This window comes from Triticum aestivum, chromosome 3A, assembly GCF_018294505.1.
Source record: "Triticum aestivum cultivar Chinese Spring chromosome 3A, IWGSC CS RefSeq v2.1, whole genome shotgun sequence".
NCBI lineage: Eukaryota > Viridiplantae > Streptophyta > Magnoliopsida > Poales > Poaceae > Triticum > Triticum aestivum.
In genome coordinates this window covers 582,236,064-582,260,140 of record NC_057800.1, presented here as the reverse complement: position 1 = coordinate 582,260,140, position 24,077 = coordinate 582,236,064, and the positions used below count along the sequence as shown (strand labels likewise).

The 24,077-nt window shown below is 43.9% G+C and overlaps 2 protein-coding genes and 2 long non-coding RNA genes across 4 annotated transcripts; 2 read left to right on the top strand and 2 right to left on the bottom strand.

Moving 5' to 3' along the window:
• Positions 1–2,309: 2,309 nt before the first annotated feature.
• On the bottom strand, positions 2,310–9,671 carry LOC123062374 (uncharacterized). The gene is made up of 3 exons (XR_006429643.1): positions 9,055–9,671; positions 3,288–3,372; positions 2,310–3,115 (listed from the first exon to the last, which is right to left on the bottom strand). It is a non-coding gene; the product is annotated as an uncharacterized lncRNA (long non-coding RNA).
• Positions 2,455–8,761, top strand: LOC123062371 (senescence-induced receptor-like serine/threonine-protein kinase). The gene is made up of 12 exons (XM_044485853.1): positions 2,455–2,661; positions 2,900–3,467; positions 3,634–4,127; positions 4,700–4,844; positions 5,007–5,078; positions 5,166–5,231; positions 5,307–5,387; positions 6,166–6,320; positions 6,435–6,670; positions 6,829–6,958; positions 7,753–7,812; positions 7,879–8,761. Exons 1-12 carry the CDS (start codon positions 2,511–2,513, stop codon positions 8,547–8,549), a joined length of 2,829 nt encoding a protein of 942 aa, XP_044341788.1. The 5' UTR covers positions 2,455–2,510; the 3' UTR covers positions 8,550–8,761.
• Positions 9,672–10,143: 472 nt separating the features above from the next.
• Positions 10,144–17,451, bottom strand: LOC123062373 (uncharacterized). Its single transcript, XR_006429642.1, has 2 exons — positions 17,207–17,451; positions 10,144–10,557 (listed from the first exon to the last, which is right to left on the bottom strand). It is a non-coding gene; the product is annotated as an uncharacterized lncRNA (long non-coding RNA).
• LOC123062372 (probable LRR receptor-like serine/threonine-protein kinase At1g51810) lies at positions 10,272–16,968 on the top strand. The gene is made up of 12 exons (XM_044485854.1): positions 10,272–10,498; positions 10,719–11,286; positions 11,568–12,067; positions 12,308–12,452; positions 12,733–12,804; positions 12,889–12,954; positions 13,031–13,111; positions 13,776–13,933; positions 14,050–14,285; positions 14,547–14,676; positions 15,966–16,025; positions 16,108–16,968. Exons 1-12 carry the CDS (start codon positions 10,384–10,386, stop codon positions 16,785–16,787), a joined length of 2,811 nt encoding a protein of 936 aa, XP_044341789.1. The 5' UTR covers positions 10,272–10,383; the 3' UTR covers positions 16,788–16,968.
• Positions 17,452–24,077: the final 6,626 nt, after the last annotated feature.

Below are 24,077 nucleotides of genomic sequence, written 5' to 3'. Positions count from 1 at the left end.
GGTGGAAGAGCTGGTGGAAGAGCTGGTGGAAGAGGAGGTAGAGCTGGAAGAGGCACTTGCCCAGAAGCAGCAGGAGGAGGAGCTGGCCCAGAAGCAGCAAGGGGAGGAGCTGGTGCAGAAGGGAGAAGAGTTGAAGATTATGCTATGTGGCAGTTGATGTTTGGACAAGATGGAGCAAGGAATGCCATACCAGACTTGAATGAGGAGATTCTCGTGACACAGAATGCCCCTAGGACTCCAGAAAATTAGTTTAGTTGCTGAATTAGTTCATAGCTGAACTGAAAAAAATGTCCCAGTTCATGTATGAACTGCAACCTTGCAACAAAACATGTTTTGTAATGCACTGGTAGTCATTTAAGCCATGGTGGACCTTCATTTTGCCTCTCATATATCTATGGATCTGCATTTGAAATTATGATGCTGCACTGTTTTGTGTATGAGGCTGTATATCTATATATCTATGTTTTGTAATGCACTGTTTTGTGTATGAGGCTGCAAATTATGATGGATTTCATTTAAGAAATAACTGTAAATTTGTCTCTGCTTCATGTATATGCACAAAGACAGCCTCATGTTTTCATGCTGACAAGATTGAATTTGCATTTGCAGCACTAAATATGCAAAGAAAAATTGAGAACAAATATGATACTACTATTATCTATTTGCACTTCAAATATTGTAGAAAAATTGTTTAGAAAAAATTTGGGTGATACTGGGACTCGAACCCAATATCTGGTACTTGTGACAGGGGGTCGTACCAGTAGGCTATGAGAGGATATCAAGCATATGCTGCCAACCTTCCAATTTGTATATAGTGCTAAACCTTAGTAGTTGTCCGATCAGAAATCAACGGACACTGCATCGTCTGCCACCTCTGGCCAAACAGGACGGCGCATGACACCGCCCGTACGCCGGTGGGCCATCGCCGCTTCCCGCCTTCGCCTCTTCCCGCCAACGCCGCTTCCCGCCTTCGCCGCTTCCCGCCAACGCCTCTTCCCGCCTTCGCCTCTTCCCGAGCCACTTCCCGCGCCGCTCGGCCTCTACAAAAGCCATGGCCACCATGGCCAAACTCGAGCCACTTCCCTCTGACACAAATGGTGCGCAAGCTCATCACCACCTGGGCAACAATCACCGGGACATGGGATCACGTCGCGCGTCCCCGTTCCTCTTCCACCCCTACTCCGCTGCCCAATCCCTCTCCTACCACGCCCGAGCCCGAGCCATGGGAGCACGCTCCCCTCCAGCCCGAGCCATGGGAGCACGCTCCCCTCCAGCCCGAGCAGCAGCCGCTCCCAGCTGTGGTGCCCGCCGTTGATCAGCAGACTGCCTTGCTGAATTCGTACGACACAGTTCGCAGGGAACACGCCAGCCGTGACCTGCAAGCGGCCATCGACAGACGCGTCGTTGCCATCTCCAATGACACTGCGGCGAGGGAAGAATCCACTTGCAGGTTCACCGCCGACGAGCGCCAAGTAGTACTGGGGCTCCGCGCAGATGTTCAGGCATCGGACACAGCTAGAGTGCGGCAGGCTGTCGCACACCACAGTGCAGCGCGCGACGCCATGGTCCGGAGGCAGGCTGCAGCCGCGGGGAAGGCACCAGCGCATGTCAGCCATGGTCCGGAGCCAAGCTGCAGCCGCCCGGTCACAGAGTACATCGACCTGTCGTTCGACGAGGAATAGAGGTTCAGAAAGTTCAGAGTTTCAGAACTCTGTTCTTGTTGCAGTGATGAAAGTTTCAGAAAGTTCAGAGTGCTCAATTTAGTTTGTGTTAATGCTCAAGTTAGTTTGTGCTAATCAAGCCAATTTGTGTTAATCAAGTCAACTTTGTTGTACTCAGTCTGTGTTAATCACTACTGTACTCTGTACTGAACTTCTCCAGTGTTAATCCGTCGGTTTGGTCGAAATCGCAGCTAGGGATTTGAAGAAGGGCATACAGAGAGAATGGCCACGGGTTAAATCTCAATAAACTGAGGAGTGTAACTGTAAAGATACAAATGCGACCCCATTGCGTGCGTGGCAGCCCATCTGTCCACTTCGCATGCGTTTTGTAGCTAAATGAATCCGCATCAGAGTTAATGTATGCCTTTTATGGGGTTTTTTTGTTTGTGTATGGATTCGTTACCGCCGCGAAAGTTTATGTACCCCAGGTGTAATTAACTCTTCTAATAACTGTAGCTTGTTCCAGTTCTTTACTCCAGCACAGCGAGCGGACTGGTTCAAAAGAAAGATCAGCGTGCGTGCGTTCAAGGAGCGAGCTGCAGGTAGGGCCTCGTTGTCACGCTGACGGGCAGCTGATTCTAGCAGAGATTATCAAACTGAACTCCATGGCAAGTCTTACCTTTAGACTAATGCAAGTAGCAGTTCACCTACTGATGGACAAAGCTTTCGTTTTCTTTATTATCACACCGCGCCGATTGAGCTCGAGTCGCTAAAAATACCACTAAACCGGCCGCGTTAGCTGGTTTCCTCTGCCATATAATTGACAGGGTTGCTCTGTGGCACATAGGGATGCCTCTCGCCTGCAAGGCCTTGCAAAAACCCAAGAGTGCCATGGCGATCATCAGCTCGGCGAGTACAAAACTGACATGGATCTTGGCACCGCTGCTCGTCCTGGCCACGACGACGATTCGAGTCCATGGCCAGCCTTCTTCTACCACTGGTAATGAAATTCGTGTCATCCTGCTTTTCCCTTCTAGATAGATCCCTGCACCTCTTTGACCTCTGCTCCATCTGCATGCACAGCTCAGTTTACTTCAGTCAGTTCAACTTAAGAAATCTCAGTTTACTTTGATCTTAACACTCACATACTATTAGCTATTGGATATCTAGAGTTGTCATCTCTGAGCATATCTTAAACCTGAAACACATGAAACCGATACATACTCTCCGTTATGCAGGGTTCATAAGCCTCGACTGTGGATACAGAAACAATACTCCCTACACCGACAGCAGCATACGAGGAATACAGCACCAGTCCGACGTTGGATTCGTCGAGGGCGGTTTGACCCACCAAATAGCAGCAGTGTACATGGCTGGTGCCCCATATGAGAGCCAAAAAACCTTGAGGAGCTTCCCCAACGGCTCAAGGAATTGCTACACGCTGCCATCCACCCCTGGTAAAAAGCTGGTGAGGGCCATGTTTACTTACGGCGACTACGACGGGTTGAACCGGACCATGGACGGGTCGCCATTTTTATTTGGGCTCCATATCGGTGCCAATTTCTGGGAGGCGGTAAACTTGACAAATTGGGATCCATCAAGCACAATATGGAAGGAGGTGCTCACCGTTGCTCCGGGCGACTCCGTGTCAGTCTGTCTCATAAACTTCGGTACAGGGACTCCGTTCGTGTCTGCGTTGGAGCTGAGGCCCCTGCAAGATTCAATGTACCCTTTTGTGAATACTTCAGTGTCAATCAGCTACTTTAGACGAATCAGATTTGGTCAAACCACTGACTTCATCACAAGGTGAGACAAGACTGACATCCAAAATCTTGCATTTGATCGTAATTATGCCTGACAATAGTTTAGAAGTGAGTTGGCTAGCTAGGAATGAAGTATTTGCTACTTAATCTGTTTCCTGATTCCTTGCAATTGCTTCTAACAAAAACTAATGTCTTTGTGTATGATGCAGATATCCATTGGACCCTTACGACCGGTTCTGGGAGGCCTGGTCCTACACCACCTACCCCTGGATCAGCCTAAACACCAGCACTCAAGTGAGGAGGCTACCCGGCGACAACACCTTCCAGGTACCAGAGGGCATCCTAAAGCAGGCCTCGACCCTAGACACAAACTACTCCTTCCTCGAGATCAACGTGACAGTGGGTCCCAACCTGGACGCCAAGAACCTGCAGCTTCTCCCGATCTTCCACTTTGCCGAGATCAACATTAGCAACCAGAACAGGAGGTTCAACATCTACAGCGACAACGACTTGCTGTTTCCAGACTTCTCACCGTCACGATTCCAGGCAGACAGCATGCATGAAAACGGGCGGTTCTTGCACAACCCTGCTGCGATCTTCCTCCTGAACAAGACGCGCAGCTCAAGGCTCCCGCCGCTCATCAATGCATTTGAGGTGTACTCGCTAGTGCGGATGGATAACCTCACCACTGACGCCGACGATGGTAAGATTAATGTATATACTGCATGTGCATTACACTTTTGTCATGTATACGTAGCAGATTCACATGATCATCATGCAGTTTATTCAGTTGGTGGAACAGCACCTCCAGCTTCCTGCATTTAAACAATTCTTAATTACGAAGATCTCACTGTGTAGACTCCCGAAGGTCCTCAACTCCATTTGACATTATCAATATCCACATTAAAGTAATAGAAACAAGTGTATCAACCAGCTGATTCAGTAGTAACTCCTTAGCAAGAAACCTTCTAAAGTTCAATTGCCAATGAGCCATGGCCAAGACTATAGTAGATAAATACTCACTTCATCCCATAATGTAAGACGTTTTTTGACACTACACTAGAGTCCAAAAACGTCTTACATTATGGGACGGAGGGAGTAGATCAATACAATTTATTCACTTCTATTAAATAGATAAAACTTGCATATGAAATAACTTTGCAACTAGTTAAGTTAATGTTTACATTTTTTTAATCATATGAGGGCCCATACCCAACATATACAGCATTCTTTATTCTGTTCATATTTAATTCCATTGTTTTCTGGGCCTTGCAGTCAATTACATGAAAGAAGTCAAGAAACACTACAATTTGGCACGAATAAACTGGAATGGAGATCCATGCTCCCCCAGAGACTATTCCTGGGAAGGTTTGACTTGCGACTACTCTAAGAGAAACCAGAATCCGAGGATTGTTGCAGTGTAAGAACATAACCAGGACTTGTACCATATACATTTTGGAATCTAAACATCACAATTCATATTTTTAACCTTTGAAGTATATTGTATTTGTATATGGTATAAGAAACACTCGTCACGTGCCTTACTAGCTATTATCTTGTACTAAAATGAGTTGTTTTGCAGAGATCTGTCTAATAGTGGACTGAAAGGTGGATTAGTCATATCATTCATGAACATGGCATCACTGGAGAACTTGTAAGTAGTGCCTACCACTAAATATTAATGGGCTAAATGGGATTATCTGTGACATTTTTTATGACCCTAAGCACAAAACATATGTAGGGATTTATCACACAACAATTTGACAGGAGCTATTCCAGACTACCAAATAAAGTCACTCAAAGTTCTGTAAGTCTCTCTGCTTAATATAATATTTTGTTGATGATATAAAATTTAGAGAATAATTTTAACTTTATTTTACAGCGATTTGTCATATAACCAGCTCGATGGACCAATACCTAATTCTATTCTTCAAAGATCTCAGGCTGGTCTACTTGACTTAAGGTTTGTAAGCTCTGTTGCACAGTTCCTTTTCTTTTAACTGAATGTTTCGCAATTTTTGACTACAGAAAACATAGATCAAATTAAACAACTACACTCAAAAGAAACAGGGTTGAGCTTCATAGAAAAATCAAGGTTTAGCAACAGTCTTTGCAAATACAATGTAAATACGCCACACTTCATCAAACAAGATTTACACAAGTTTGACTTTCTATGGCCACAGTTTAGTTGGTGTTATATTTTGTGTCGTGCCACACTTTTCTAATGTCATGCTGCAGCAGCACCATGGCTGTGTGCATCGCTTGATGCAGAGGCCGGGCGTAATCCTCCTTTTCCAAAAGAAAAAAAAATGTCGCAGCAGCACCACTTGTCGTACATGTGAACAGTTATCAAATTTGACGAAGTTGTGATGGCCAATTCAGGTGCCACAAGAAGTGTGTGTAGCAACACTTTTGCAGAGCATTACATTGATTCAAGCATGCCCTCAGTTACATGTACTAGCATCTAGTAACTATAAAAGCTTTATTGTCTATGGGCATTCAAGATGAGAAATAGATAAGGACCTTAGTAACTGCACATAATTTACGAACCATCAAGTTTCTTCTGTTAGAGTGCATATATGAGAAACCATGAAGTTTATTCGTTCAGAGTGCATACATGTTTAGCATGTTAGTCATGTTAGAACATGGAGGCATCTTCTAATCATAATTTTGTAGAGCTGTTGTAGCTAACATTGTATTAATTCATTTTTTTCCTATATGTTGTGTAATGGTGCCACTAGGTTAGAAGGCAATCCCGTATGCTCAAAAGTCAAAGATACATACTGTTCAAATAAGAAGAACACCAAATCTACCATGCTCGTCGCAGTGATAGTTCCTGTAGTACTGGTATCCCTCCTAGTAGTGATGTGCATACTCTGGAAATTGTGCTGGAAAGGTAAAATAAAAATTTCCTCTCTTAAACTCTCTTTCATCAATGGAATAGGTGCTAGACATTAAACAGCAGCTTCACCCAAAACTTTATGTAACACACTACTTTATGATTCTGCAGGGAAGTCAGGAGACAATGAGGATTATGCTATGTATGAAGAGGAAACGCCCCTACATATTGATATCAGACGGTTCACATACGCAGACCTGAAACACATAACAAACGACTTCAAACAAATCGTTGGAAAAGGAGGTTTTGGTACTGTTTATCATGGCACAATGGAAAATGGTGAGGAAGTAGCTGTTAAGGTGCTTATGGAGACATCAATAGCAGAGTCAACAGATTTCCTCCCTGAGGTATACCACAAAACCAACTAGGCCAAATCAATAATTTCTTCAATAGGAAGTAAACTATAAGTGTGCAAGATACCAACCTTTTCCAGAGTCCATATCCAATTAAATGATGCAATTGTCTTCAGCTCTAGGATGATTGGTAACTATATCTGTTGCTGCAGGTGCAAACCTTGTCCAAAGTTCATCACAAGAATCTCGTGACTCTACAAGGATATTGCCAGAACACGAAGTGCCTAGCCCTCGTTTATGACTTCATGCCCAGAGGAAATCTTCAGCAGCTTTTAAGAGAAGGTTTTCCCTCCACTATTTCAATTTTTCTATCAAACATAGTTGACTTAGGTAATGTTTTACATCATTCAAAATCAATAACTATAAAGGGACCAACACGCCAATAGCTTTTATTAACCACTTGGAAACCACCTACCCGCCAAACTTTATATTGTGCGTTGCAGCATAATATAAAATTTGGCAGGACCTAGCATAATTTAAAAAAAACTCGAATCAAATAAATCTGGCTTTGACACCCTTGATCCTACTGTAAACAAGGAGATTTTTAATAAAACCTGATTTCCTTGTCAAAGGTTTAGTTGATTGTATAGACTGTTATTGCTGCTGCTAATCAATACACTTGAGTTGGTGGACCTAGTTCTTCTTTGAGCTTTTCTTTTTTGGAATTTTTTCTTAGAATTGTCCATTGCCAAATTCATAAGCATGGCATAGTCATAGATACTTGGCTAACAAATTGGGGCACCACAGTTACATACCTCTACTCAGTCATAATTATGACTCGATCGTTACATATTTGAAACCAGTAAGAAACAAAACAACGACAGAGGTACATATTCAAAGAATACTTCAATAGACCATAATACTTATTAAAGAGAAGAAAAAGCAGTGACCTCTCAAAGATCAAGTGCCTATTTATGCCGGGTTCAGACCATAATAGACCAATTGATAACATGCTTAATCATTGTGGTTTAAACATCATTCTGAAGTTAAATGTGCAAAAATTATAAAGCTAGTATGTATGCTACCATGCATGTATCTTGTGGCACTTGCATTAACTTTGGTACGTCTTGATGCAGGAGATGACTACGGTTTGACTTGGGAACAGCGACTTCATATTGCACTTGATTCGGCACAAGGTTCACATTTCATTTGCATGCTTTCTTTTAGGTGATGTATGCATATGTTGACAAAGTAAACTACAGGACTGGAATATCTACATGAGTCATGCACCCCATCAATAGTTCACAGAGATGTCAAGACCGCCAACATCCTTCTGGACAAGAACCTGGTGGGGATCATAGCTGATTTTGGGCTTTCGCGGGCTTTCAATGATGCGCACACACATATATCTACAGTTGCTGCTGGCACTCTCGGCTACCTCGACCCTGAGTACCATGCAACTTTCCAGCTCACCATCAAGACAGACGTTTACAGCTTCGGCATCGTGCTCTTGGAGATCATCACTGGCAAGCCCCCGGTATTGATGGACCCTCACACCTACCACCTACCAAACTGGGTACGCCAAAAGATTGCGAAAGGCAGTATTCAAGATATCGTGGACAAGAGGCTGTTGGATCAGTACGACGCCAATGCCCTGCAGAGCGTGGTGGATCTTGCCATGAACTGCGTAGAGAGTGCAGCCATCGACAGGCCAAGCATGACCGAGGTTGTTTCAAGGCTAAAAGTGTTGTTGCCAACAACTCCAAGCCAGAAACAGTATGCTTCCCCGTCCTCCACGAAGTCCATGAATGATGAAATGCGAAAGCAGTTCCAGCTGTTGATTTCTGGAGAAGTCAACGACGAGAGCTCCAGCTCCTTCCAGTCTGGCTATACCAGTCGGATGACACAACTGGTCCCCTTATCTGGACGGTGAAAGGAAAATGCATGCGAGTTATTGTTGCGTCTGCTTAGACAAAGTTTGGTAGTTTGCTCAACTTGTCATGATTGGTTGTAGATAAACAGAAATCCAGTCATTTTGTTTCCATTTTCTGATCTTGCTTGTTGTTTGGATGAGGGGTAAAAGAATTGTGCAAACTTTGGTATTTTTGTTCAAGGAATTTTCAAATAGGATGTAGTCTTCTTCCATGTGAGAACTCGGTGATCTGTTAATTGGCACTCGCACATTAGGTTCCAGACCAAATTTAAAACAAGTTAAACACTGCAGCTTAAGAACTCGGCATTTTCATTACCCCCAATCCCCCATTCCCTCTTTGCAATGCTGTTGAATCGGATTAAAATACGCCCTCCTACTACCAAATCCTCTGAGCATTTCCCGAGTTGGAGCTACTACTGACTCTAGTAAGTATGAGCGAGTTGGCACCTGAGGTACGAAGAGGCTGATGCGAATGCAGGGGAAGAAATGCAACCGCATGACATACCTAACCCTCCTCGCCGGTCGCCCGCAGGCGGCTCCTCGACTCGGCCGCTTACTGCAGTGCCTCCTGGCCGAGCTCCGAGCTGTTGTGGCGGTGGCGGTGGCCTTGTGGAAGGGAAGGGGAGGGGGCGGGGCAAACCCGCGCCGTGCGTGAACCCATGGCCGCCACCCCCGACGGCGACGGCGACGGCAGAGGGCAATCTGGTCCCTCAAACGGAAAACGATGTGCAATCTGGTCCCCCGATCCCCAAATGCGAGAGTCGAGTCGGGTCGCGCGTGTAGGCCCCCTACCGCCCTGGCCTGGTGCCACCGCCTAGAATCACTCGTGTTTATCGGCTTGCCTCCGCGTGCGCCGCCAGCAGAGAGCGCGCGTGGCCCTGCCGACCGTGCGCCGCCGTTTCGCGGTGACCGCGGCCGGCACAGGGCGAGGAAGCCGTCGCCGTCCGCCGGGACGGCTTGTGCTTGCCGCCTTGTCGATAACCTGTGGAGTTGGTTGACGCGGTTTCTCGACGTAAGCGGGACAGGGGCACCTGCCCCAAACCAGATTGAAACCAAGTTCAGATCCCGAATATACATACAGTCGCCGCTCGCTCATGAATTCTACTTCTACCTGCCCTGCCCTTTGTTTGTGACGCGCGACCAAGTGCCATCCTCCACGTACGTGCTGATGAAACTCGATATTCATCATGGTAATAAAAATAATAAGCATCCTATTGACATTTGAGACCGACCGGCCGGCGGACATGCGTCCTCCGAACTCACACCCGGTCGTTCTTATATCGCCCTGCGAATCGGTCGGTCTAGCTGCCACTTGTTCCTTTTTTATCTGATGAGCCTTGTGGTGAAAGAAATTGATGCAACTTGCATCCATCTTATAAGAAAAGAAATTCCAGCTTGGCATGGAGGATAGGCCGCACGCCAAATGTCGCGGTGCTCTGCAGTCTTCCGTATGCGGCCAACGAACCGCTCGTCAGCCTGATAGCCAAGTCCCAACTCGGGCACAATTGTTTGTGTGGGCGGGCGAATCGGGCCTGCATGTCGCCCATATCTAAAGCCACGGACGTTGACGGTTCTCTGAACCAGTCTGGTGTGCTAGAGAAAACAAGTGCTGCGACCTGCAATTACCTACTGATGAGCAAAAAAAAATTGCTTTCTATACATTTGTTAAATTCAAGGCCAAGCCCAAGCCCAAGTCAAACTAAATACTCAAAACCCCAACAAACCATTACAAAAATATACCACATTGGTGTTTTCGCTGCTATATAGCTGCACAAGCCTTTTGTACCGGACGGTTGTTTCTTGCTTCCAAAAATTGCGAGGACTGGGCACAACCATGGCGATCAGCTTCGGTTGCTCGGCAAGTACAACGACAAAGCTGACATGGATCCTGGCGCTGCTGCTCATCCTGGTCACCATGATCCAAGTCCATGGCCAGTCTTCTACCTCTGGTAATACAATACTTCCAGCGTTTCCCTTCTACCCTGCACCTCTATTAGCTCTGCTCCATCTGCATGGAGAGTTCAGTTTACTTTAGCTTGCAACTTAAGAAGTTCCACTCTGAAATCTTAGATGTCAACAAATTCTTAGCTACCAAATACCTGGTCGCACATTCCATGATCATCTTAAACTTGAAACACATGAAACTGATACGTACTCTCCATTACGCAGGGTATGTAAACATCGATTGTGGATTCACAAACAGTAGTCCCTACAACGACACCCTCACAGGACTCGTGTTCCTTCCTGACCTTGAATTTGTCGATGGCGGTGCGAGCAACAATATTTCAGCAGCACTCATGGCTGATGCCGTATATGAGAACCAAAAGGTCTTGAGGAGCTTCTCTCATGGCTCGCGGAATTGCTACACGCTGCCATCCGCCGCTGGTAAAAAGTTTTTGCTGAGGGCTATGTTTACCTACGGGAACTACGATGGGCTGAACCGGACTACGGATGGGTCTCTGTTTCTGTTTGGACTCCATATCGGTGTCAATTTCTGGGAGGCGGTAAACTTGACAAATACGGATCCATCAAGCACAATATGGAAGGAGGTGCTCACCGTTGCTCCGGCCAACAACCTGTCGGTCTGTCTGATAAACTTCGGTACAGGGACTCCGTTCGTGTCTTCGTTGGAGCTGAGGCCACTTGAAGATTTGATGTATCCTTTCGTGAATACTTCGGTGTCAATCAGCTACTTTAGACGAATCAGATTTGGTCAATCCACTGAATTTATCACAAGGTGAGACAAGGCTGGCATCCATAGTAATTTTGGATTTGATCTTAATAATGCCTGACGATGCTTTTAAATTCGGCTGGCAAGCTCGGCACAACTAAAGTGATTGCCCCTTAATCTGTTTCCTGAAACCTGAAATTGCTTCTAACAAAAATTAATGTCATCTTAAGGTGACAAGAAAGTGGGTTTGTCAGTTGCCATAGCTGCTGCCTTTAAGTACAAACCAGAAAGTAGTTTATTGGGCTAGCTATTTACTTGTTCTCCCCTTGTCTTTGTGTGTGATCAAGATATCCATTGGACCCGTACGACCGGTTCTGGGAGGGCTGGTCTTTCTCCTACAACGCCTACCCCTGGATCGCCCTAAACACTAGCAATCAAGTAAGGCCGCTACCCGGTGACAAAGCCTTCCAGGTACCGGAGGGCATCCTCCGGCGGGCCTCAACCCTAGACGCAAATTTCTCCTTCTTCGAGATCAATGTGACAGTGGGTCCCAACCTGGACACCAAGAACCTGCAGCTTCTTCCCATCTTCCATTTTGCTGAGATCAACAGCAGCAACCCGAGCAGGAGATTTGACATCTACAGCGACAACGACTTGCTATTCTCAGACTTCTCACCGTCACGATTCCAGGTGGACAGCATGCACCAGAATGGGCGGTTTTTGAACAACCCTGCTGCGATCTTCCGCCTGAACAGGACACGCAGATCGAGGCTCCCACCGCTCATCAACGCGTTTGAGGTGTACTCGCTCGTTCGGATGGATAACCTCACCACTGACTCCGACGATGGTGAGCTCAGTGCATACAATGCACGTGCATTATACATGTATATGTGGCAGATTCACATGATCATCATGCAGTTTATTCACTTCTGTTCAGTAGAAAAAACTTGGATATGCAATAACTTTGCAACTGGTTAAGTTAATGTTTATATTCTTTTTAATACATATATATGAGCGCCCATAGCCAACATATACAGCTTTATTTATTCTGTTCATATTTGTTTCCATTGTCTTTTGGGTGTTGTAGTCATTTACATGAAGGAAGTCAAGAAACACTACAATTTGGCACGAATAAACTGGAATGGAGATCCATGCTCCCCAAGAGAGTATTCGTGGGAAGGTTTGACTTGCGACTACTCTAAGAGCAACCAGAATCCGATGATTGTCGCAGTGTAAGAAAATAACCAGGACTGTCCCATATTTACATTTTGGAACCTAAATATCACAATTCAATATGTTTAACCTTTGAAGCGCATTACATTAGCAAGAGACACTCAGTCACATATCTTACTGGCTAATATCTTGAAGACACAGTTAATTTAGTTGAAATCTTGAAAACATATGTAATTTAGTGTGAACCACAGAATGATACTTTAATAATCTTTAAAAAACAAGTTAGCTGAATGCTATCACTAAATTAATAGACCTGTATTAAAATGAGTTGTTTTGCAGAAATCTGTCTACCAGCGGACTGAAAGGTGGATTAGTCATATCATTCATGAACATGGTATCACTGGAAAACTTGTAAGTCGTGCCTACCACAAAATAGCAATGGGCTAAATGTTATTATTTTGACATCCTTGTGACCTAAGCACATAATATATGTAGGGATTTATCACACAACAATTTGACAGGAGCTATTCCAGACTACCAAATAAAGTCACTCAAAGTTCTGTAAGTCTCTGTGCTGATTATAATATTTGGTTGATGATATAAGTTTTAGAGAATGGTTTTAACTATTATTTTACAGCGATTTGTCATATAACCAGCTTGATGGGCCAATCCCGGATTCTATTCTTCAAAGATCTCAGGCTGGTCTGCTTGACTTAAGGTTTGCATGCTTTGTTGCGTAATTCCTTTTGTTTTAACTGAATGTTGCACAATTTATTACTACATAAAAAAATAGATCAAACTAAAAAACAACACTGCAAAGAAACAGGGTTGAGCCTCATAGAAGAAATTCAAGGTTTAGCAACAGTCTTGCACATATAACAAATATGCCACACTTTACCAGACTAGTGTTACGCAAGTTTGACTTTCTCTGGCCACAGTTCAGTTAGTTGTGGCCTACCACACTTTTCTAACGCCATGACGAAGCAGCCTCACTTGTTGTATAAAAGAAAACTTACAAATTTTACTAAGTTGTGATGGCTAATTTGGGTGCCACAAAAAGTGTGTGAAGTCACTCTATTAACCAGCATGTCCTCGGTTACATGTACCAGTACTACCATCTAGTAACTATACGCTCTATTCTCTATGGGCAACCAGTATGAGTGGTCGTAGAAAAGGACCTTAGTAACTGCAGGTGATTTACAAACCATTAAGTTTATTCTTTTAGAGTGCATAGATAAGAAACCAAGAAGCTTGTTCTTTCAGAGGGCATACATGTTTAGCAGGTTAGTCATGTTAGAAAACTGAGGCATCTTCTAATCATAATTTTATAGCTAACATCTTATGAGTTCATTTTTCTATATGTTGTCTAATTGTGCCCCTAGATTAGAAGGCAATCCCATATGCTCAAAAGTCAAAGATACGTACTGTTCAAATAAGAAGAAGAAGACCACATCTACTGTGCTCATCGCAGTGATAGTTCCTGTGGTACTGGTATCCCTCCTAGTAGTGATGGGCATACTCTGGAAGTTTTACTGGAAAGGTAAAACAAAATTATATGCTCTAAATTTCCCTTCCATCAATGCAATAGGTGGCAGACATAAGACAGCAGCTTCGTACCTAAACTTTCATGTTAAACACAACTTCTTGACTCTGCAGGGAAGTCAGGAGACGATGAAGATTATGCTATGTATGAAGAGGAAACTCCCCTACATATTGATATCAGACGGTTCACATACGCAGAGCTGAAAGTCATAACTAACAACTTCCAATCAATCATCGGAAAAGGAGGTTTTGGTATGGTTTATCATGGCACACTGGAAAATGGTGATGAGGTAGCTGTTAAGGTGCTTATGGAGACATCAATAGCAGAATCAACAGACTTCCTCCCTGAGGTACAACACAAAATCAACTAGGCCACTACAACACAAATTATTCAAGAAACATTTTTTTCTGAAACTGGAAGCTTTTATTACCCCCGTCCTCTGCATCATAGACGCATACAGCCTCAATTATTCCAACGTTTGTTACAAGTAATCCAAAAGTAACCTACAAGTCTGCATGACATCTAAAACCATTTCCACGGTCCATATTGAATAAAATGACGCAACTGGCTTCAGCTCTAGGATGTTTGGTAACTATATCTATTACCGCAGGTGCAAACTTTGTCCAAAGTTCATCACAAGAATCTCGTGACTTTGCAAGGATATTGCCAGAACAAGAAGTGCCTTGCACTCGTTTATGATTTCATGCCCAGAGGAAATCTTCAACAGCTTCTAAAAGGAGGTTTCTCTCTTAACTTTTCTAAATGTATCTATCAAGCATAATTGACTTATGTTTAACCAATCCAACTTGCATTTTGTTATTATCACCAACTTGCATTTGATTTCTACCGAGGCATTTGTACTTTAACTCAATAAAAGTGAATGTTCAATCAAACCTAAACCTGCTCAATCTAAAAGGTAAGTTGACCAATTCAGGGTTTTACTTCTTGAGAATCCAACAACTACACGGAGACCCAGATGCCAACATTGGGAGAGTAAATAATTGTAACCATATGCATATAAAATGACAGCAATGGAATCCCAATCCCCTGCTTTTATTTGTAAAGTCTCTATTCCTCGGTGATCAAAGCCCAAAGATCTATGAACCACCTCATGTTTGACTAGCCAATTAGATAACCAACCCTGCTGCATTGTCTTCATATCTCCCTCTTTGTATAAATATTTCACATTTCGGATGCAAGTTTGAAAGATTGTCCTGCTTTTTATTTTTCTACACAAAAGAGCCCCTCTCCTAATTCACTAAGCTTTGGTTAAGAACTTGGGAATCACCTACTTCTCAAATTTTACAAATATATTGTGCTTCACAGTATAAAAATAAATTTTGACAGGACCTAGTCATAAGTATAAAAAATAAATTCTAAAACTATTCTGGCTTTGACACGGTACTGCAGTCAGGATTTTCAAAACTGAATTTTCTTGTTAAAGGTATAGTTTGATTGCCTAAACTGTTATTGCTGCTGCTAGTCAATACAGTTGAGTTGGTAGGCCTAATTTACTCTGTATATATAATGGACTAACAAGTGAGGCAACCGTAGCTGCATTCTTACAGCTGCACATTCCAAGTCTGAACCATGGCACGGTCATAGATATTTGGTTAACAAATTGGGGCTACCACAATTAAATTCTTAAGTCATAACCATGGCATGATAGTCACAAATTAGAAACATGTGCATCTTTCAAAAGCCAGTAAGAAACAAGAAAAAACTAAGAGATATATGCTAAAAGAATTCCAATATCTTGGTCCGTTTGTTAACTGGAACTGTATATAAAAATGTCTGATAACAGAATGAAAAACAGTGATATCAAAGTGCCTGTTTATGCAGGTTTTAGATCTTAACGCGACAATTGATGCTATGGTTAATCATTTGTGTTTGTAACCATCATCTGTTAGCTTAAATATGTGCAAAGAGTCGATCTAAGAAAATATGTGCAGGGGTTGCAAAACTGGTATATATATGCTAACATGCAGGTTTCAGATAGCCCTTACATTAATTTGGTACATGATTGCAGGAGATGATTATAGTTTGACTTGGGAACAGCGACTTTATATTGCCCTTGATGCTGCACAAGGTCCATATTTCAATGATGTTTCTACCTTTAGGTCGTGTACGTATGTGTGTATTCATAAAGTATGAGTTCTAATAAACTACAGGACTGGAGTATCTACACGAGTCATGCACCCCATCAATAGTGCACAGAGATGTGAAGACCCCAAACATCCTGCTGGACAAGAATTTCGTGGGGGTCATATCTGATTTTGGGCTTTCACGGGCCTTTAATGATGCTCACACACACATATCTACTGTTGCTGCTGGCACTCTTGGCTACCTCGACCCTGAGTACCATGCAACTTTCCAACTCACTGTCAAGACAGATGTTTACAGCTTCGGAATCGTGCTCTTGGAGATCATCACCGGCCAATCCCCAGTATTTATGGACCCTCAAACCGTCCACCTACCGAATTGGGTGCGGCAAAAGATAGCTAAAGGCAGCATTCGTGATGTTGTAGACAAGAAGCTGCTGGATCAATACGATGCCAGTTCCCTGCAGGGTGCGGTGGACCTTGCCCTGAACTGCGTCGAAAATGCAGCCATCGACAGGCCCACCATGACAGAGGTTGTTTCAAGGCTCAAAACGTGGTTGCCAGCGGTTTCAAGCGACAAGCAGTCTGCTTCTGGGACTCCTCGACGCAAGTACTCCCTGAATACTGAAATGCCAAAGCAGTTCCAGTTGATGATTTCAGGAGTAAGCAACGCGGAGAGTTCCTTCCAGTCGTCTGGCTATACCGATGGGAATGGGATGTCACAAGCAACCATCTTTTCTGGACGGTGAAAAGGAAACGCCTATCATGTTACTATTACATCTTGCTTAGATAAAGTTGGGTAGTTTGCTTAACTGCATTGTGATTGATCGTCTGTAAACTGCAACTTCTAGCAATTTTTCGTTGTAAACATTGCTTGTTTATTACTACTCCCTATCAGTTTTCAAGCATGAAGCATCCTATTCCATTTGAGAACTCGGTGGTCCATTAATTGCTACTCGTACATTAAATCCGAACTTGTTTATTAGTTACTGTATTACACTGTCGCTTAAGAATTCCGCCTTTTATTCCCCAATCTCTCTTGCAAAGCTGTGGATTCAAATCAAAATACTTGTTTCGATCAAATCCTCTGAGCATTTCGGAGTTTGTGGAAACACAGAATCATAAGCCACAGCTACGAAAGGGCAGAAACGCAAAGCACGGGACATACCTAACCCTCGTCGACCGCCGTGGGCAGCTCCTCGACTGGGCGAGCGCGCTGCAATGCATCCTCCATCTCCGCGACTGCGGCGGCGGCCTGGTGGGAGTGCGGGGCACCGGGATGGCCTCTAGTCGCCCGCCGCGGGCAGTTTCTCGAATCGGCGGCGGTGCGCTGCAGTGTGCAGTGGCTCCATGTCCCGCGACTGTAGTGGTGGGGACTACTAGGATCTGACGGGGCAGGGCCACCCCGTAGGGTCCGCGAGCCGTGTCTGCCCAGCCCACGAGACAGCCCAACAGCTGTTATAATTTTTTTTCAGTACAGCAGCTGTAATAAAAAAAAAATTGAACATCAGCACACAAGCGCTCATACATACGCGCATACATTCATCCGTATAAATGTACACACGCACACTCTACTCCTATGAGTACCTCCGGGAGACTGAGCCGGCATGTCATCTTGAAATTTACGAAGTCACCGTAGGCGCCTCGCCATTGACGGAAACGTCTCCTCCCAGTGAAAGTGCATCGCCAGAAATCGTGAAATAAATGCAGAAATAATGCGAACACCAGGACTTGAACCCTGGTCAGCTGAAAATAAATCCAGGAATAATGCAGCTGTAATAATTTGGAGAAGTATATTTGCTCCTCTTAAGAACTGACGTTTCTAATTGATCCTCTAATTTAACGAATATGAAAAAAGCCAAATCTTTATAATTTTAGTTCACATAGTACATTTCAACTACATATTTACACACATATTAAATCCAAACATAAAAATTAAGGTTCACACAATTCACGAATATTACAAAGTCATAGTTTTCTTGGAGCTGGGTATGAATTTCTCAGTTCTTGAAGCTAGGAATCTATGTATCCTATTTGCATTGTGCTCCGACTCAATAGAATCCCCATTGGAGATGCACCGAAAGTTCTAAGGCATGCCTCTCTTATCTTCAATGATCATGTTATATGCAACACATGATGCAACATGTCATGATTTGCCATAGGATCTTGGTGTTCCAATACTCGGCATGGCCACGAATGATGGCAAAGTGCTTCTGAAGCACACCAAAAGCTCTCTTCACATCCTTGTCGACTCTTGACGCGTTGCAAAGTGAGATGTCCTGTTACCTTTAGGACGCACAGTTGTCTTGACAAATGTGACCCATGGAGGATATATGTCATCTGCAAGGTTCAATTGACAAAAGAAACAAATGCGATGAAAAAGCAAAAAAAAACTCACCTAGGCAAACCGTCGAACACTTGCAAGGCGGAGAAGGTGTCACGACCGCCCGACAGCGTTGAGAAGATACTAGCGGTCGGTGGGGCTTCGAGATCGCGGGCAGTGGACGGTGAGGCTAGAAGGAAGAAGATTTGAACCTGCTTCTAGCGACGAGATCGATGCAGAGGCGACGTTTGAGCTTGATTTCGGTGACGGAAACGGCCGACGCCCGACTTGGACTGGGGCATGAGGGCGGCGAGGGCGAAGGGAGGCGGTGGGGTGTCGACGAAGAAGGTGGGTAGTTGCCCGAAGCTGTTGGGGGACGCAGTATTTCAAAAAATTTACCTACGATCACACAAGATCTATCTAGGAGATGCATAGCAACGTGAGGGGAGAGTGTGTCTACGTACCCTCGTAGACCGAGAGCGAAAGCGTTTAGTAACGCGGTTGATGTAGTCAAACGTCTTTGCGATCCAACCGATCAAGTACCGAACGCACGACACCTCCAAGATCTGCACACGTTTAGCTCGGTGACGTTCCTCGAACTCTTGATCCAGTTGAGGCCGAGGGAGAGTTTCGTCAGCACGACGGCGTGGTGACGGTGATGATGAAGTTACACTATCATTATTAAACTTATATCTTTTGGCTTCAATACTATGAATATGTGTATCACCACAATCGAGATTCAATAAACCATTCACCTTGGGTGTATGACCACAGAAGGTTTTATTCATGTAAACAGAATAACAATTATTCTTTCACTTAAATGAATAACCGTATTGCAATAAACATGATCCAATCATTTTATGCTCAACGCAAACACCAAATAACATCTATTTTAGGTTCAACACTATTCATGAAGGTAAAGGGAGTGTGCGATGGTGATCTTATCAATCTTGGAATCACTTCCAACACACATCGTCACCTTGCCCTCAACTAGCCTCTGTTCATTTTATAACTCCTGTTTCAAGTTACTAATCATAGCAACTGAACCAGTATCAAATACCCAGGGGCTACTATGAATACTAGTAAAGTACACATCAATAACATGTATATCATATATACTTTTGTTCACTTTGCCATCCTTCTTATCCGCCACGTATTTGGGGCAGTTCCGCTTCCAATGACTATTCCCTTTGCAGTAGAAGCACTCACTCTCAGGCTTAGGTCCAGACTTGGGCTTCTTCCCGGGAGTAGCAATTTGCTTGCTATTCTTCTTGAAGTTCCCCTTCTTCCCTTACCCTTTTACTGTTGGGGAACGTAGTAATTTCAAAAAAAATCCTACGCACACGCAAGATCATGGTGTGCATAGCAACGAGAGGGGAGAGTGTGATCTACGTACCCTTGTAGATCGACAATGGAAGCGTTTGGTTGATGTAGTCGTACGTCTCCACGGCCAGACCGATCAAGCACCGAAACTACGACACCTCCGAGTTCTAGCACACGTTCAGCTCGATGATGATCCCCGGACTCCGATCTAGCAAAGTGTTGGGGAAGAGTTCCGTCAGCACGACGGCGTGGTGACGATCTTGATGTACTACCGTCGCAGGGCTTCGCCTAAGCACCGCTACAATATTATCGAGGACTATGGTGGAAGGGGGCACCGCACACGGCTAAGAATATGATCACATGGATCAACTTGTGTGTCTAGGGGTGCCCTCTACCCCCGTATATAAAGGATCCAGGGGAGGAGGCCGGCCGGCCCTCTATGGCGCGCCAAGGAGGAGTCCTCCTCCTAGTAGGAGTAGGACTCCTACTAGGAGGGGGAAAGAAGTGGGGAGGGAGAGGGAAAGGGGGGGGGCGCCGCCCCCTCTCCTAGTCCAATTCGGACCAGGGGGGAGGAGGCGCGCAGCCCACCTCTGGCAGCCCCTCTCTCTCTCCACTAAGGCACATATGGCCCATTACTTCTCCCGGGGGGGGGGGGCGATAACCCTCCGGCTCTCCGGTTTTCTCCGAGATCACCCAGAACACTTCCGGTGTCCGAATATAGCCGTCCAATATATCAATCTTTATGTCTCGACCATTTCGAGACTCCTCGTCACGTCCGTGATCACATCCGGGACTCCGAACTAACTTCGGTACATCAAAACTCATAAACTCATAATATAACTGTCATCGAAACCTTAAGCGTGCGGACCCTATGGGTTCGAGAACAATGTAGACATGATCGAGACACGTCTCCGGTCAATAACCAATAGCGGAACCTGGATGCTCATATTGGCTCCTACATATTCTACGAAGATCTTTATCGGTCAGACCGCATAACAACATACGTTGTTCCCTTTGTCATCGGTATGTTACTTGCCCGAGATTCGATCGTCGGTATCTCAATACCTAGTTCAATCTCGTTATCGGCAAGTCTCTTTACTCGTTCTGTAATAGATCATCCCACAACTAACTCATTAGTTGCCATGCTTGCAAGGCTTAAGTGATGTGCATTACCGAGAGGGCCCAAAGATACCTCTCCGATAATTGGAGTGACAAATCCTAATCTCGAAATACGTCAACCAAACATGTACCTTTGGAGACACCTGTAGAGCTCCTTTATAATCACCCAGTTACATTGTGACGTTTGGTAGCACACAAAGTGTTCCTCTGGCAAACGGGAGTTGCATAATCTCATAGTCATAGGAACATGTATAAGTCATGAAGAAAGCAATAGCAACATACTAAACGATCGGGTGCTAAGCTAATGGAATGGGTCATGTCAATCAGATCATTCACCTAATGATGTGATCCCGTTAATCAAATAACAACTCCTTGTTCATGGTTAGGAAACATAACCATCTTTAATTAACGAGCTAGTCAAGTAGAGGCATACTAGTGACACTCTGTTTGTCTATGTATTCACACATGTATTATGTTTCCGGTTAATACAATTCTAGCATGAATAATAAACATTTATCATGATATAAGGAAATAAATAATAACTTTATTATTGCCTCTAGGGCATATTTCCTTCAGTCTCCCACTTGCACTAGAGTCAATAATCTAGATTACACGGTAATGATTCTAACACCCATGGAGCCTTGGTGCTGATCATGTTTTGCTCGTGGAAGAGGCTTAGTCAACGGGTCTGCAACATTCAGATCCGTATGTATCTTGCAAATCTCTATGTCTCCCACCTAGACTAGATCCCAGATGGAATTGAAGCGTCTCTTGATGTGCTTGGTTCTCTTGTGAAATCTGGATTCCTTTGCCAAGGCAATTGCACCATTATTGTCACAAAAGATTTTCATTGAACCCGATGCACTAGGTATGACACCTAGATCGGATATGAACTCCTTCATCCAGACTCCTTCATTTGCTGCTTCCAAAGCAGCTATGTATTCCGCTTCACACGTAGATCCCGCCACGACGCTTTGTTTAGAACTGCACCAACTGACAGCTCCGTCGTTTAATGTAAACACGTATCCGGTTTGCGATTTGGAATCATCCGGATCAGTGTCAAAGCTTGCATCAATGTAACCTTTTATGATGAGCTCTTTGTCACCTCCATATACGAGAAACATATCCTTAGTCCTTTTCAGGTATTTCAGGATGTTCTTGACCGCTGTCCAGTGATCCACTCCTGGATTACTTTGGTACCTCCCTGCTAGACTTATAGCAAGGCACACATCAGGTCTGGTACACAGCATTGCATACATGATAGAGCCTATGGCTGAAGCATAGGGAACATCTTTCATTTTCTCTCTATCTTCTGCAGTGGTCGGGCATTGAGTCTTACTCAACTTCACACCTTGTAACACAGGCAAGAACCCTTTCTTTGCTTGATCCATTTTGAACTTCTTCAAAACTTTGTCAAGGTATGTGCTTTGTGAAAGTCCAATTAAGCGTCTTGATCTATCTCTATAGATCTTAATGCCTAATATGTAAGTAGCTTCACCAAGGTCTTTCATTGAAAAACTCTTATTCAAGTATCCCTTTATGCTATCCAGAAATTCTATATCATTTCCAATTAGTAATATGTCATCTACATATAATATCAGAAATGCTATAGAGCTCCCACTCACTTTCTTGTAAATACAGGCTTCTCCAAAAGTCTGTATAAAACCAAATGCTTTGATCACACTATCAAAGCGTTTATTCCAACTCCGAGAGGCTTGCACCAGTCCATAAATGGATCGCTGGAGCTTGCACACTTTGTTAGCTCCCTTTGGATCGACAAAACCTTCTGGTTGCATCATATACAACTCTTCTTCTAGAAATCCATTCAGGAATGCAGTTTTGACATCCATCTGCCAAATTTCATAATCATAAAATGCGGCAATTGCTAACATGATTCAGACAGACTTAAGCATCGCTACGGGTGAGAAGGTCTCATCGTAGTCAATCCCTTGAACTTGTCGAAAACCTTTTGCGACAAGTCGAGCTTTGTAGACAGTAATATTACCGTCAGCGTCAGTCTTCTTCTTGAAGATCCATTTATTCTCAAGTTCTTGCCGATCATCGGGCAAGTCAACCAAAGTCCACACTTTGTTCTCATACATGGATCCCATCTCAGATTTCATGGCTTCAAGCCATTTTGCGGAATCTGGGCTCACCATCGCTTCTTCATAGTTCGTAGGTTCATCATGATCTAGTAGCATGACTTGCAGAACAGGATTACTGTACCACTCTGGCGCGGATCTTACTCTGGTTGATCTACGAGGTTCAGTAGTATCTTGTTCTGAAGTTTCATGATCATCATCATTATCTTCCTCACTAACTGGTGTAGGTGTCACAGAAACAGTTTTCTGTGATGCACTACTTTCCAATAAGGGAGCAGGTACAGTTACCTCGTCAAGTTCTACTTTCCTCCCACTCACTTCTTTCGAGAGAAACTCCTTCTCTAGAAAGTTTCCGAACTTAGCAACAAAAGTTTTGCCTTCGGATCTGTGATAGAAGGTGTATCCAATAGTTTCCTTTGGATATCCTATGAAGACACATTTCTCTGATTTGGGTTCGAGCTTATCAGGTTGAAGCTTTTTCACATAAGCATCACAGCCCCAAACTTTCAGAAACGACAACTTTGGTTTCTTGCCAAACCACAGTTCATAAGGCGTCGTCTCAACGGATTTTGATGGTGCCCTATTTAACGTGAATGCGGCCGTCTCTAGAGCGTATCCCCAAAATGATAGCGATAAATCAGTAAGAGACATCATAGATCGCACCATATCTAGTAAAGTACGATTACGACGTTCGGACACACCATTACGCTGTGGTGTTTCGGGTGGCGTGAGTTGCGAAACTATTCCACAATTTTTCAAATGTACACCAAACTCGTAACTCAAATATTCTCCTCCACGATCAGATCGTAGGAATTTTATTTTCTTGTTACGATGATTTTCTACTTCACTTTGAAATTCTTTGAACTTTTCAAATGTTTCAGACTTGTGTTTCATTAAGTAGATATACCCATATCTGCTTAAGTCATCTGTGAAGGTGAGAAAATAACGATATCTGCCACGAGCCTCAATATTCATCGGACCACATACATCTGTATGTATGATTTCCAACAAATCTGTTGCTCTCTCCACAGTACCGGAGAACGGTGTTTTAGTCATCTTGCCCATGAGGCACGGTTCGCAAGTACCAAGTGATTCATAATCAAGTGGTTCCAAAAGTCCATCAGTATGGAGTTTCTTCATGCGCTTTACACCGATATGACCTAAACGGCAGT

Bases quoted from the DNA above. Each gene is read 5' to 3' on its own strand.
- LOC123062372 (XM_044485854.1), top strand. From the start codon at position 10,384: ATGGCGATCAGCTTCGGTTGCTCGGCAAGTACAACGACAAAGCTGACA. The intron at 13,112-13,775 runs GTTTGCATGCTT...TTGTGCCCCTAG, and splicing joins GCTGGTCTGCTTGACTTAAG to ATTAGAAGGCAATCCCATAT. The intron at 14,677-15,965 runs GTTTCTCTCTTA...ACATGATTGCAG, and splicing joins TCAACAGCTTCTAAAAGGAG to GAGATGATTATAGTTTGACT.
- LOC123062371 (XM_044485853.1), top strand. From the start codon at position 2,511: ATGCCTCTCGCCTGCAAGGCCTTGCAAAAACCCAAGAGTGCCATGGCG. The intron at 5,079-5,165 runs GTAAGTAGTGCC...AAACATATGTAG, and splicing joins ATGGCATCACTGGAGAACTT to GGATTTATCACACAACAATT. The intron at 7,813-7,878 runs GTTCACATTTCA...AGTAAACTACAG, and splicing joins TGCACTTGATTCGGCACAAG to GACTGGAATATCTACATGAG.